At 41.4% G+C, this 12692-nt stretch overlaps 1 protein-coding gene across 4 annotated transcripts in view; it reads right to left on the bottom strand.

Annotated features, from left to right (window-relative positions):
- UBR4 (ubiquitin protein ligase E3 component n-recognin 4) overlaps nucleotides 1-12692 on the bottom strand; it is a 118730-nt gene that overhangs the window by 67200 nt on the left and 38838 nt on the right. For all 4 annotated transcript variants that reach the window (XM_012801536.2, XM_023509729.1, XM_023509730.1 and 1 more), the window contains exons 22-34: nucleotides 12106-12234; nucleotides 11234-11416; nucleotides 10964-11086; nucleotides 10647-10876; nucleotides 8686-8807; nucleotides 7106-7203; nucleotides 5668-5825; nucleotides 4438-4647; nucleotides 2271-2372; nucleotides 1851-1951; nucleotides 1404-1602; nucleotides 845-1033; nucleotides 332-395 (exon numbers count right to left, since the gene is read on the bottom strand). In XM_012801536.2, the coding sequence (XP_012656990.1) occupies nucleotides 332-395; nucleotides 845-1033; nucleotides 1404-1602; nucleotides 1851-1951; nucleotides 2271-2372; nucleotides 4438-4647; nucleotides 5668-5825; nucleotides 7106-7203; nucleotides 8686-8807; nucleotides 10647-10876; nucleotides 10964-11086; nucleotides 11234-11416; nucleotides 12106-12234 (1908 nt within the window). The remainder of the gene's footprint in view (nucleotides 1-331; nucleotides 396-844; nucleotides 1034-1403; nucleotides 1603-1850; nucleotides 1952-2270; nucleotides 2373-4437; nucleotides 4648-5667; nucleotides 5826-7105; nucleotides 7204-8685; nucleotides 8808-10646; nucleotides 10877-10963; nucleotides 11087-11233; nucleotides 11417-12105; nucleotides 12235-12692) is intronic.

The following is a 12692-nucleotide window of genomic DNA, read 5'->3' as shown; positions in this document are numbered from 1 at the left end:
TAACCCTATCTAACGCTGACACAGAGTGCACGCTGCCAACACCTGAACGGGGACAATTTTCTATAGCAAACTAATATCTTAAAATCACTGTATTTTAAGGAGGAATCTTTTGTGTATTGTTTACCAGCATGTCTTCTTCCTCTCACTTCTTGCCACCTAAGAGACCCCCGGGCACACAGTTGGCAATTACACACTTCTAGTTTTTTTAGAACATCAGCCTTAACAATGGGCTGGCAGAGAACAGAAGTCAGTAGGGAAGAGATGTTTCCATCTGCCCACAAGGTAAGAATCATCTGCCCCATTCCCTATGGCCATTCCTCACTGCTCTTACCTTTCCATGCATCACATTGGCATTCAGTTTTTCAACCACATTCTTCTGTGACAAGTATTTCTTGCTGTCCCAAAAAAAAAAAAAGAGAGAGAGAGAGAAGGGAGAGACACAAAATCATCGAAGGAACCAATGAAAGGAAGCATCTTAATTAACCTCAAGTCAATTTTAGGACACTCCAAAAACACTGCCCTAAATGCTCTTGCATTCTTAGAAACCTATGCAAGTATTACATAGTTACATAGTCTGGTCATGAAACCATTACTGACTACTGGCATACTTTCCCCAAGACTTCTCTTATAAATAATAAGCTGGAAACTCTACTAAGAAAATGATGAATTCTAAAACGATAGAAGTTATTTACTACTCCCTCAAATCCTAATAAAAAGATAGAGATTCAAACTTCTTTTATACTCACCCTGAGTTATACTAAGAAAATAACCTGCAAATACCCTTTTCTTCTCCAAAAGCAATGCTGTGACCAAAAGACAGAATCTTTCAATTTTATCATCTTACCATCTGCTCAGCCAGTCCACAGCAGCATTATGAAGTTGAAGGTGACCAGCACCTTGACCTGCACTGGCCAGGGTGGCCATCACAACCATGAGTTCAGGGAAGCCAGTCCCATCTCCATTGGCCAGCATTTCTGTTGCCATGGGGGTCAGAGTGCCCAGAAGCACAGCACACACACCTTCCCCAACTTGGCTATTAGAAAAGAAAGAGCAAATTGGTGAGTCAACAGAAGTCTTACTCCCTGAACTTCAAATGTATAAGAATAATCAAAAGAGGTTTTAAATTAAACATCAAATACATGACTTTCATATACCAAGGCCAGCCCTGGACTTGGGCTACTAGAGTACGAAACATTCACTCAGGTTGCAACGAAAGGCCAAATCATTCCCAAAGTTTCTCCATGGAAAAAAATCAAGGAACTACACTATAACCCTTGTGTCTAGAGAGAGGAAGATGACAACATTAGAGATGCTAAGACTGATGCCGGAAGGAAAGACAGCTGCAAATAGCAGCACATTTCTGGGGGTGACAGGGAAACACGACACAAACGCAGTTGTTGTACCTGTTTTCCCGAACGATGTATGTGGTCAGTAACTGCAACAATTGCCTGTTCTCCTGAATGATATCCAGCTGATCAGAATCTTTAGGGGGTGATGTAGTCATGCGGGTGAGCCAGGCCTGCAGACGCACAGGCTCCACGCACGCCAGCTGGGCCAGAGAGCCGCAGAGGTGCAAAAGGCTTGGGTTAGGACTCTTCTCAGCTAGGAACAGACCAAGAGGCTAAGGTCAGTGAGGAATGGCAAGGGGGAGGTGAGGAAGGGGCAAATTGTGAGCCAAGAAAGGGGAAAAGTCTTTAAGCAAGTTTTCAACTTCCTTCCAAACTTTCTCTGAGGGATTCTCTCCACTTGTTAGCATTTTCATGCTGTAGTTAAACTCAGGCAGAAGATATGCACAGTATTAGCCGGACATCAAAGTTCCCATAAGAAGATTACTAAAAGCTGTCACTCACTCAGCTGGAAGAGTTTGGTGAAGAATTTCAAAACTCGGTTACAGAATTTAGCAGAGAGGTTCTCATTGGCTGTTGCCATCATGATCTGCACAAGTTCTCCACTGGGCAGAATGAGGGGGGAAAATAGAAGAATCACATTAAGCCTCACATAAAAGGCATCCATTTCTATTTCTTCACAATCTCATCTCCTCTAGGAAAAATGGTCACTCGTGAGCCCATAACCCAAGGTGTTCATGAAGTCAACCCCCTCATCAAAATCCAAAGGAGCCAGCAACTCCAATACCTAAATCCTCCCCAAGGTACTGACACCTAAACAGGCCTGAGAAAAAATACCTCAGTCAATACACAGTTCAGTACCTTGCTTTCAGGAGGCATTCAAAAAAAAAAAAGGTTCACTGAATAAAGCAAAACACCGCTTACCTGTCAGAGAAAAATTCCTCCATAGCTTTGCGAGCCTGGCTGCTTTCCAGTTGCTTTTCCAAATATTGGAGACATTCCTCCAAGATGGATTCATCCAATCCACTGAAGATCCAAAAAAAAAACAAAAAAAAACTTAACTACCAGTGTTAAGATGTTTTAATACCTTCCTCACATTGATTTGTAAAAATCCAAAGTTTGTTTGCTTACAACAAGACCTTAAAGACAATGTTAAATTTTGTTTTGTCAAAGATTAGCATAGAGCCTGGCACACAGTGGGTATTCAATAAACATTCAATGAACTTACCAGTTCAATTTTATTTTATTACCCCTTTTCCTAGGAAATTAAATAAAGGCACCTAAATTTCAGAGTCCTAACACCGATTTGCCCATGATTTTGTTTGGGGAGATGCCTTGTATGAATCCTTTCGGCGTAGCTAAATTCTCTCAAATTTCTTATCTGTTAAAAAAGAAGAGGAGGAAGTGGGGCAAGGGAGGAGTCCTTGAGGAAAATGTGGAGATTCTCAACAACAAAGAGATAGGAAATCCCAACCTTTGGACCCTTTATTTGTATAATTGTAAGTTAGAAAAGTGCAATGTGACTGTTCTTTATGGTTCACCTACATCAATGTGCCTAAGATCTAACAAAGCTATGGCATCTCCTAATTCCACAAATGATCCATTTCAGAAGTATGGTCACAAAAATATTAGAAACTAATTTTGGATGGACAAAGTGGCTCATGCCTATAATCCAGCACTTTGGGAGTGGAGGCAGGATCATCACTTGAGGCCAGGAATTCAAGACAAGCCTGGGGAACACAGCAAAAACCTATCTCCTCAAAAAATTTAAAATAAGGCTCGGCGTCTATAGCTCAGCCACATACACTGGGGCTGGCGGGTTCAAACTGGGCCCAGGCCTGCCAACCAACAATGACAACTACAACAGAAAAATTGCCGGGCATTATGGCAGGCACCTTAGCCCTAGCTACTTGAGAGGCCGAGGCAAGAGAATCTCTTAAGCCCAAGAATGTGAGGATGCTGTGAGCTGTGATGCCACAGTACACTACTGAGGGCGACACAATGAAACTCTGTCTCAAAAATAAATAAGTAGGGGCTCTGCACCTGTGGCTCAAGCAGCTAAGACACCAGCCACATATACTCGAGCTAGCAGGTTCAAATCCAGCCCGAGCCCACCCAACAACAATGACGGCTGCAACCAAAAAACTGCTAGGTGTTGTGTGGCAGGTGCCTGTAGTCCCAGCTACTTGGGAGGCTGAGGCAAGAGAATCACCTAAGCCCAGGAGTTGAAGGTTGCTATGAGCTGTGATGCCATGGCACTCTACCCTGGGCAAGAGCTTGAGGCTCTGTCGCAAATAAATAAATAAATAAGTAAGGCAGCACCTATGGTTCAGTGGGTAGGGCGCTAGCCTCATATACCAAGGGCGGTAGGTTCGAACCTGGCCCTGGCCAAACTGCAACAAAAAGTAGCCGGGTATTATGGCAGGCACCTGTAGTCCCAGCTACTTGGGAGGCTGAGGCAAGAGAATCACCTAAGCCCAGGCACTGGAGGTTGCTGTGAGCTATGACGCCATAGCTCCACCGAGGGTGATAAAGTGAGACTGTCTCTAAAAATAAATAAATGAATAAATAAATAAATAAAATAAAAAATCAGCTGAGCATGGTGGCATGCACTGTAGTCTTAGCCACTCAGGAGCTGAGGTGGGAGCCTCCTGTGCTCAGGAGTCCCAGGTTACAGTGACTGAATGTGCCACTGCACTCCAGCCTGTGTAACAGAGCAAGACGTAGACAGTACTTATCTCAAAAATACCAAACTAATTTTATCAAGCTCCTTTGCATACCTCATCACATCTAGTACAGCATATGATAATCACATGTCGAATTATTTAATTTTAAGTTTCCAAATCTGAACATTTAAGCCTTCTATTTTCTTAATGCTTATTGCTAAGAATTAATCACAAAAAGAGGATTCCAAATAACTTTCTGCATATTTCCACATGAATGAAAATGCATACAAATACAGAATCTTCTGTTGAAAAGCACAGTAATAATAAGGCATTAATTAATGTCACAAAGGTGGCAGTGCTGCTACACTTCACTGACCACAGCAATGGGACACAGGAACCTAACTGTTCTATTCCATCAGGCTCACCTATTGGGATCTGCATGGTTGGCTAAAATGTTGTAACAACCGGTTATCAGCTTCTCGTAAACACGAGCCAAGAACTCATCAGACTCCGCAGGGCCCAAGATTCGTTCCAGGGAATTGCTACTGATTTCAGCAACACTCTCAGTGCTCGACTCCAGGAGAAGAGGCAGCAAAGTCCGAATTACCTGTGGTGGGTTCATCTCATCTGACCAACTTAAGCAAAGAAAATGAAACCAAGTTAATGAACATATTCCAAAAAGCTGTTATAAGCCACGGACAGGGTAGTAGGGCAAGGGCTTTTTCTCCAGTGTTTTTCCCCTTCGTAGCTGTTTTATACGTAGGTCTAGTCACATAATTTCATACCTTTTCTGCATTATTCTATCAGAAACAAAAAACATTTCCAAAAAAGAAAATTAACTGAAACCTAAGCAAGCAATATATCGCAGACAAGCTTTCTAGAATAATTGCCCAGAATCTGGATCACTTTTAAGGCAATGTATGACTTCCTATATTATGACCTACATACAAGAAGACAAAATAGTCCTTCCCCTGCTCTGCCCTACTCCCGACAATGGTAGAGTCTAATTCCCACATGATTCTGCAGAAGCATTATCAAATAATCTGTCCTTACCACTTTAAATTTTAAACTCAAAGTACCTTCAAGTCACAGTATGATTTAAAGCCAGCATGTTTTTTTCTGAAAAATATTACTACACAGAGAAAAATAATACCACACAGAGCGAAGGAGGTACTCTCGTGCCCTTTGCATCAGAGTTAGAAACCATTCTAAGCTGGGGGCAGTGGCTCACATCTATAGTCTCAGCTTCTTGGAAGGCCAAGGCAGGAAGATCATTCAAGGCCAGGAGTTAAGAGATAAGACTGGGCAACAGAGCCAGAAAGCATCTCCAGAAAAAAGTTAAAAATTACCCAAGTGTGGTGGCAAGCACCTATAGTCTCAACTACTCAGAAGCTGATATGGTAGAGTCACTTGAGCCCACAATTTTGAAGTTACAATGAACTAAGATTATGCCACTGCCCACGTGACAGAATAAGACACTGTCTTTGAAAAAAGAATTATTCTAGGGAAGTGCTTGTACTTTACTCTAAAGCAACAGGTTCTATTTCCTAATGAAGCATACAAGAAAAGCATAGTTACAAAAATTCTCATTGTCCCTCTGTTAGCTACAATAGAATACAGAGGTAGAGAGCCTGGATTCTAGTATAGGTACTTACACAATAAGATCTCCAGTTAACCTGACCAATGAGAGGAGGGTATGCTTCAGGGAAGCAGCCAGCGGCAGACTTTGGCCACAAAGAGTCCCCAAGTGGGCAGCCTGCACAGCACTGATATAGCTCTCTGAAGGGATGGTGTCATTGGCAAAGGCATTGCGCTGAAAGGAAACAAATTAGATGTGAATGGACAGATCATCTTCCCTGGACAAAATTCTCACACGGGAAAAAAAAAATGACATAAACTGAGATCCCAATGCCCTCTATTCAGTATACATTGTTATTTATCATGTGAGGGAAAGTGGAGTGGGGGCAAGGAAGCAATTAAGAAACTTTAGTTAGCACAAAATTAATCGTTAAATACAAAAAATGTCCAATACAAATGATTAGAATATAATATACTATATTTAACAGTAAAACCATTGTTCATCTGTAATGAATGATCTGGATTTTACAATGCACCTAGTCTCCATTATAAAGATCATAATTATCCTTGTACTCTAGCTCAGGGTGGTGTACAGAGAGGTCATGACTATAAAGCAGGATAACAACATTATAACAGTTAGCTTTTCCAAGGAAATTTTTAGTAACAGATTAATCTGTTAATAGAGGTAGTTTGAGTAGAGCACACACAAAGATCAAATAAACTGACAGAAGACTCAATAGTTTCTAAAAGCTACCCCATAAAATTACAACAGAAGGAGCAGTTTCCTGACCTATAATCTACGAAGGAAAGGAAACAGAGTAAACCTGCACTGAGAATTCACCTGCCAGATATTGTGCTGGCACTTTACATTTAATACTTCTTTTTTCTTTTTTGAGACAGAGTCTCATTTTGTCACCCTTGGTAGAGTGTCATGGCATCACAGCTCATAGTAACCTCAAACTCCTGGGCTCAAGTGATATTTTTTTTGCAGTTTTTGGCTGGGGTTGGCACCCTACTCCTTTGAGCCCTAGGTGCTGCCCTCAAGTGATCCTTTTTGCCTTGGCCTTCCCACTAATTGGGACTACAGGTGCCCACCACAACACCCGGTCATTTTTAGAGACAGGTCTCAGGCTTGCTCAGGCTAGTCTTGAACTCCTGAGTTCAAGAGATCTTTCCACTGTGGTCTTTCAGAGTGTTAGGATTACAGGCATGAGCCACCACACCCGGCCTTTGCATTTAAAACTTTTAATCATCACATCCCAGTATTTAACAGGTGAAGAAACTAAGGCTCACAGAAATAAAGTGGTCTGTCCTCCGGTAATACAAACTTTTAAGCAAAAAGACCACATGAGAACCACTTAGGTAATTAAATGCACTTATTACTAATTCAGCCATAGCAATACTACTGGGGCGGGTATATGAGGACCTCTTGGTAGCAAGGTTAAGCCTAATTCTTTTGGCTTAAGAACACATACAGAAGGGCTAGTGCTCAGCATTTCTACTCCAGAGACTCACCCAGGATCCAATGTTGGGAAACTCATTGGTATTGATGTTGTTCCAGGACTCACAAACAGCCTGAACCGATGATGGCAAATTCTGAACCAGTGTCGGACCTGGAGGCGACAGAAAGGACAAGGAATCACCACAAGAAAGAAGGAAAAAGAGAGCATTTTAAAAGCCAAGCCCGGGCGGCACCTGTGGCTCAGTGGGTACGGTGCCGGCCCCATATACCGAGGGTGACGGGTTCAAACCCGGCCCCGGCCAAACTGCAACCAAAAACAGCCGGGCATTGTGGCGGGCGCCTGTAGTCCCAGCTACTTGGGAGGCTGAGGCAAGAGAATCACCTAAGCCCAGGAGTTGGGGGTTGCTGTGAGCTGTGTGACGCCATGGCACCCTACTGAGGGCCCTGAAGTGAGACTCTGTCTCTAAAAAAAAAAAAAAAAGACTTTACAGAGAAAAAAAAAGCCAAGCCCAAATGCATAAAGAAACACTATAGCCAAAGCTGTCAAAATAATTATTAAAATAGCTTAGATGGATATTTCAATAGCAGTACTATGTCAAAGAACCAGCTAATTGCTTAATAGCTAACAATCTCAATTGTAAGGTTTTCATTTCCCATCATATTCACTTTCTAATCTTGCGAGTAAAGAAGACAACTGAAAATAAGATGCAAAGTGAGGTTGTGTCATTGCAAGTCAGGCTAAAATCACCATTAAACATCTGCTCCCCTTCTATGAATAGGTATTACTTTGATCTTTTTTCTCCATAAGACAAATCTTGAGGGCAAGGATCACAATGCACATTAAGATGTGCTCACTTTATTTCTGTGAGCCTTAGTTTCTTCACCTGTTAAATACTGGGATGTGATGATTAAAAGTTTTAAATGCTCATTATTCAATGAGGTAGTACTAAGTGAGACTACCTGAACAGTAAATGAGTATTTAAACTATAAAATTAAGGAAAACACAAATAGGTATAAATTTTAAAAGTAACTATTGCACTTAACTCCAATCCTACTCAAGGCTTTTGGTTTTCTCTACTAAATTTCTACCAGATCATTCCTAACCTAAGAAAGATATTTTTTCAAGCACAAAGTAGCAGCTTGCTAGCCTTTCTAATCCAGGCGTCCTCAAACTATAGCCCACAGGCCACATGCAACCCACCAAGGACACTTATCTGGCCTGCTGGGTGTTTTTGCCACCGCTGCCTGTCCTGCTTAGCAGCCGACTTGTCGCGGGGCCTGCAGTCCAGCCCTTCAATGGACTGAGGGACAGTGAACTGGCCCCCCATTAACAGCCTAATGCTTTACTTAGAACCAAGTGATCCTAGTTTAGATCCCAGCTCCATCTCTTATAATATGTACGATTTTGAACAAATAACTTCCTACACCTCAGTTCTCTAATGACTAAAAGGGGGATCATAGTAGTAACACTTCATAGGGTTATTACAAAATTCAAAACAAATAAACCTATGTATATGCTTAACATACAGAAAGGCTTCAATAAATGGCAAATGCCAATAGACAGGTAGAGAGGGAGGGAGGTACAAGTACCAGGAGTAATTAGTATTATTCAAGAGCACATCCATTCACTCACCCAGAGTGTTTGCCTTGCACCTACTAGAGCCAATAGCCAAAACAGCAGCAAAGCCTTGCAGTTTCTCCTTGGAAGGTTTATCAGTTGTTCCCTCTTCATTAAAGTTCTGTAGCAAATAGGCTCTGAGAGAAAAGATAGGGGGGACAGGTGAAGCCACAGGAATCTAATCCCATCACTAAAGAAAACTAACCCTACACTATTTTCCTAATCTATTAAATCTAATTTGACAGTGCTAGCCCCTTCCTGGTCTAATAAGAATTCCAATGGGTAATTATTTCCTAAAGAACAGCCCATTCTCTGAAACTGTTCCCCAAACATGATTCCATGACAAGTTTGGGAAACAGTAAATATTCCATCTATCTCCCTTCTCCCACCTCACAAAATTAGCACGTATATAGCAAAGGCTCTGCAAAGTACTATATATTTTTAAATGTAACAAACAGACAAAAAAAAATATTTAGGGCCGGACACAGTGGCTCACGCATATAATCCTAGCACCTTGGGAGGCCAAGGCGGGTGGATTGCTTGAGCTGAGGAGTTCGAGACAGGCCTGAGCAAGAGTGAGACCCTGTCTCTACTAAAAATGAAAAACTGAGGCAAGAGGGTCACTTGAGCCCAAGAGTATGATGCTGCTATGAGCTACAACGCCATGGCATTCTACTGAGGGCGAAAAAGTAAAAAAGCGAGACTCTGTCTCAAAAAAAAAAAAAAAAAAAAATATATAATTTATCCAACATTTCTCACACTTAATTGCCCAAGAACATCTATTAACAGTTCAGTTTAGAAAGCCCTGGCTTAATAGGCAGATTAGAGCCTACAAAATCCCTACAGGCAATGACTTGGTCTGCTTGGGCTACTTCTATAACCTTAGGATCAAGAAAAAGTACCTGGCACATAGCAGGCATTCATATTAGTTATTTACCACTCATATTTGCTCCAAGATTTGCCTCAAGCATAGCCCTTTCTCTAGTGCAAGGCATTAGTTATGTTTTACAAAGTTCCAGGCCCCTTGCAGCATAAAAGCCCCACAGAACAGGAGCTAAACCGTGAGTTCCTATGGGGACCAGATAAGTAAGTTTAAGAGGGCATGTGAGAGCTGCTGCAAGGGGAAGCTACCTCTCAGCCCAGTCCATCACTGTCATGGGAAGTTGGGCCCAGTTTTGCCAGTTTTTTCAATTTAAGAAAAGTGGGAAATCTCCACTTGTGAATAATCTCCCACTTACTAAGTTATAAAACACTTAAACATGATATAGACCAAAGTCTACAGAGCATGCAATTTGCAATGCCTATTTCAGAAAGAGTTGAATTTCAAAATAATTTTTAACTCATTCAGAATTTTTTTCTCTAATTACTTATCATAAAATGTAAAAAGCATTTAAAGAATTTCAACTCAGTTAATAAAGAAATGACAGTATTTAGAAAGATTGCATTATGTTTCTTTGTACCTACAAGTAAAATGCTAAAAATACTTAAAGAATTATAGAAATTAAACTTCCTGACTCCTCCTGTACCTCTTTTCTCTTTTTTTGAGACAGAGTCTCAAGCTGTAGCCTTACACAGAGTGCCGTGACATCACAGCTCACAGCAACCTCCAACTCTTGGGCTTAAGCGATTCTCTTGCCTCAGCCTCCCAAGTAGCTGGGACACAGGTGCCCACCACAACGCCCAGCTACTTTTTGGTTGTAGTTGTCCTTGTTGTTTGGCAGGCCCAGGCTGGATTCCAACAGCTCCAGTGTATGTGGCTGACACTGTAGCTGCTGAGCTACAGGCACCAAGCCTTATCCTCCTGTACCTCTTGAAAATTCCTTCCTCAAGCACCCCCCATACTAAAGAAGAAAACATTGTACCAAGGGGAGAAAAACTTAAGCTAATGCAAATGAAAAATGTAAAATTCTGTGTCACGGGGGATCTGCACAAAGTGAACAGTGCTTGGACATCCCTGGGCAGGCAGAGCATCATACCTAGTGCACGACGCGTAAGTATCAATAAGTTGTAGCGTGGCTGGGAGCAGGTTTTTGGTGATCTCTGATGACTTATGAGGATCAGTCTCAGCAGCCATCTTAGAAAAATGCTCATCCAAAGAGACCTGGACCTTCGAGATAGCAGCATCAAGGGTGTAGATGGACTGCAGACTAGGGATTTCATGGAGTTGCAAGATGGTGGTGCAGTCAATACTACAGAAGGATGAGATCTTTAAAAACATCCAAGACATTAATTAGTTGTGACAAAAGGCTATGGGTGGGAAGCAAGTTCTGTGGTTGAGTAAACACTAACATACCTGTCGAGCAAAGTATTCTTCTACAATCTCAACATCGTATTTCACTGAGCTACACTTGGTGGATGCCAGTTCTATGAGAGAGCCAGCATGTTCAGCCTTCATTCCCTGTTTGACAAGGTGATCCTATATGGACAGCAAAAAAAAATTTTTAGGAGACCAATACAGACAGAGTTCAAAACTTTCGCTATCTTTAAATTTCCTATAAGGACAGAACACATTACATTGGCTTTGAATATCCTTAGCAGCAAACTCTATGTTCCACTGTGGTACCTTTATCCAGTTGACATAGGAGCTGATCCGGAGGCGGGAAGACCATCGCAGAGTATGTAAGATGTCACATTCACTCATCTCAGGCGAGTTCATGGCCAGCTGGTTCATGTAAGTTTTTGATGGTGGTAAAATCCCCAGGATCCTCCACAGAATCAAGAAGTAATATTGAAGGGCACAGGCTTCCTGGTAGAAGAAAAAGAAACATTGAAATAGAACTTGGTATTACTTTGAGATCTCCCCAGCAGAAAGAACTGCCCCAAATACAACTTTTTAAAGTAAAGTCTCGATTTTCAACTGAGATTTGTCCCTCGAGTCTGCTCTCCAGACCTTTCTAGAAAACAAATCCAATAATAAAACAAAACATCATAAAACACAAATACACATAAGTCGTTCAATATTCTGCACATTTCACAGGTCAAAAAGGCTGTCCTAAAACAACTTTGGCTCCCCAATAATTTACCAATTAACCAAAGGAGATGGGGGAGATTCTGCTTAGCAGGCCCACAATCAGCCAGTCCTTTCTATGGCATGGAATAGCTATTATGGCTTCTAAAAGTACAGAGACACATTCACAGGACCACAGAAAAATCTTAAGTGTCAATATCATGCATGAACCAGCATTCAGAGGAGGTATGTACAGCACTCAAGAGAGCGAGTAACTCTCAAAGTCACACTTCTCTCAATGGGAACCAAAAATATGCAAAAATGACAACATTACCTCAAAGGTAAACATAACCACTCAAATCACCCGAAAATAACAAGGATCAATCAGTTTGTAAACAGATGTTCAATACAATGATTAGATCGCAGAACGGAATATCTGGGAGAAATTATCAAATACAGCCCCAAGTCTTAGGCTTCCCTGAGCTTACCAGGGCTGTTATGTTCTTGTTTTCCTTCCTCCTGACTGTGTCAAGCTGGGATCCAGCTGCAAGCAGGGCTGTCAATGCAGTATAAAGCTCATCATACTTGACAAGCTTGGAGAAAAGAACGTCACATGCCTAACATCAAGAAAAACAGACAATCATTTACTTTTTGAAATATTTTTTCCTATTGCCCAGGCATTATTGCTTAACTGCATGATTGATAAAATATACCATCAAGTTATACTTGTTAACTCTCCTCACAACAAATTCCCATTCTGAGACCTCACTTGGTTTACAAGTTACTGTAAGGCAACTTTTTTGGTCCATTACAATATTTGCATGTGACAAATGCCAACAAAGAGAGTCTTTAGAAATAACAAGTCAGAAGTGCCAACCACCAGAAACGACGACTTTTGTAGCAGAAGTGCAGCCCAGCAAAGAAATCTCAAAATAACATTTTCCTTTTAGAATAAGTTCAAATCTTAATAGAGACCAAGTTCCCTCATTACAAAAAGTAAGTCATTCCCTTTCCCCCTGGCAGGCTGACTTTTATGGAGACCATCTGACCCACAAGTAAATGGGGTTTTAAAATT

The sequence above is a fragment of the Otolemur garnettii genome, unplaced genomic scaffold, assembly GCF_000181295.1.
Source record: "Otolemur garnettii isolate 467f Iridium unplaced genomic scaffold, OtoGar3 scaffold00009, whole genome shotgun sequence".
NCBI classification, from domain to species: Eukaryota; Metazoa; Chordata; class Mammalia; order Primates; family Galagidae; genus Otolemur; species Otolemur garnettii.
This window is presented reverse-complemented; position numbering and strand designations above follow the sequence as displayed.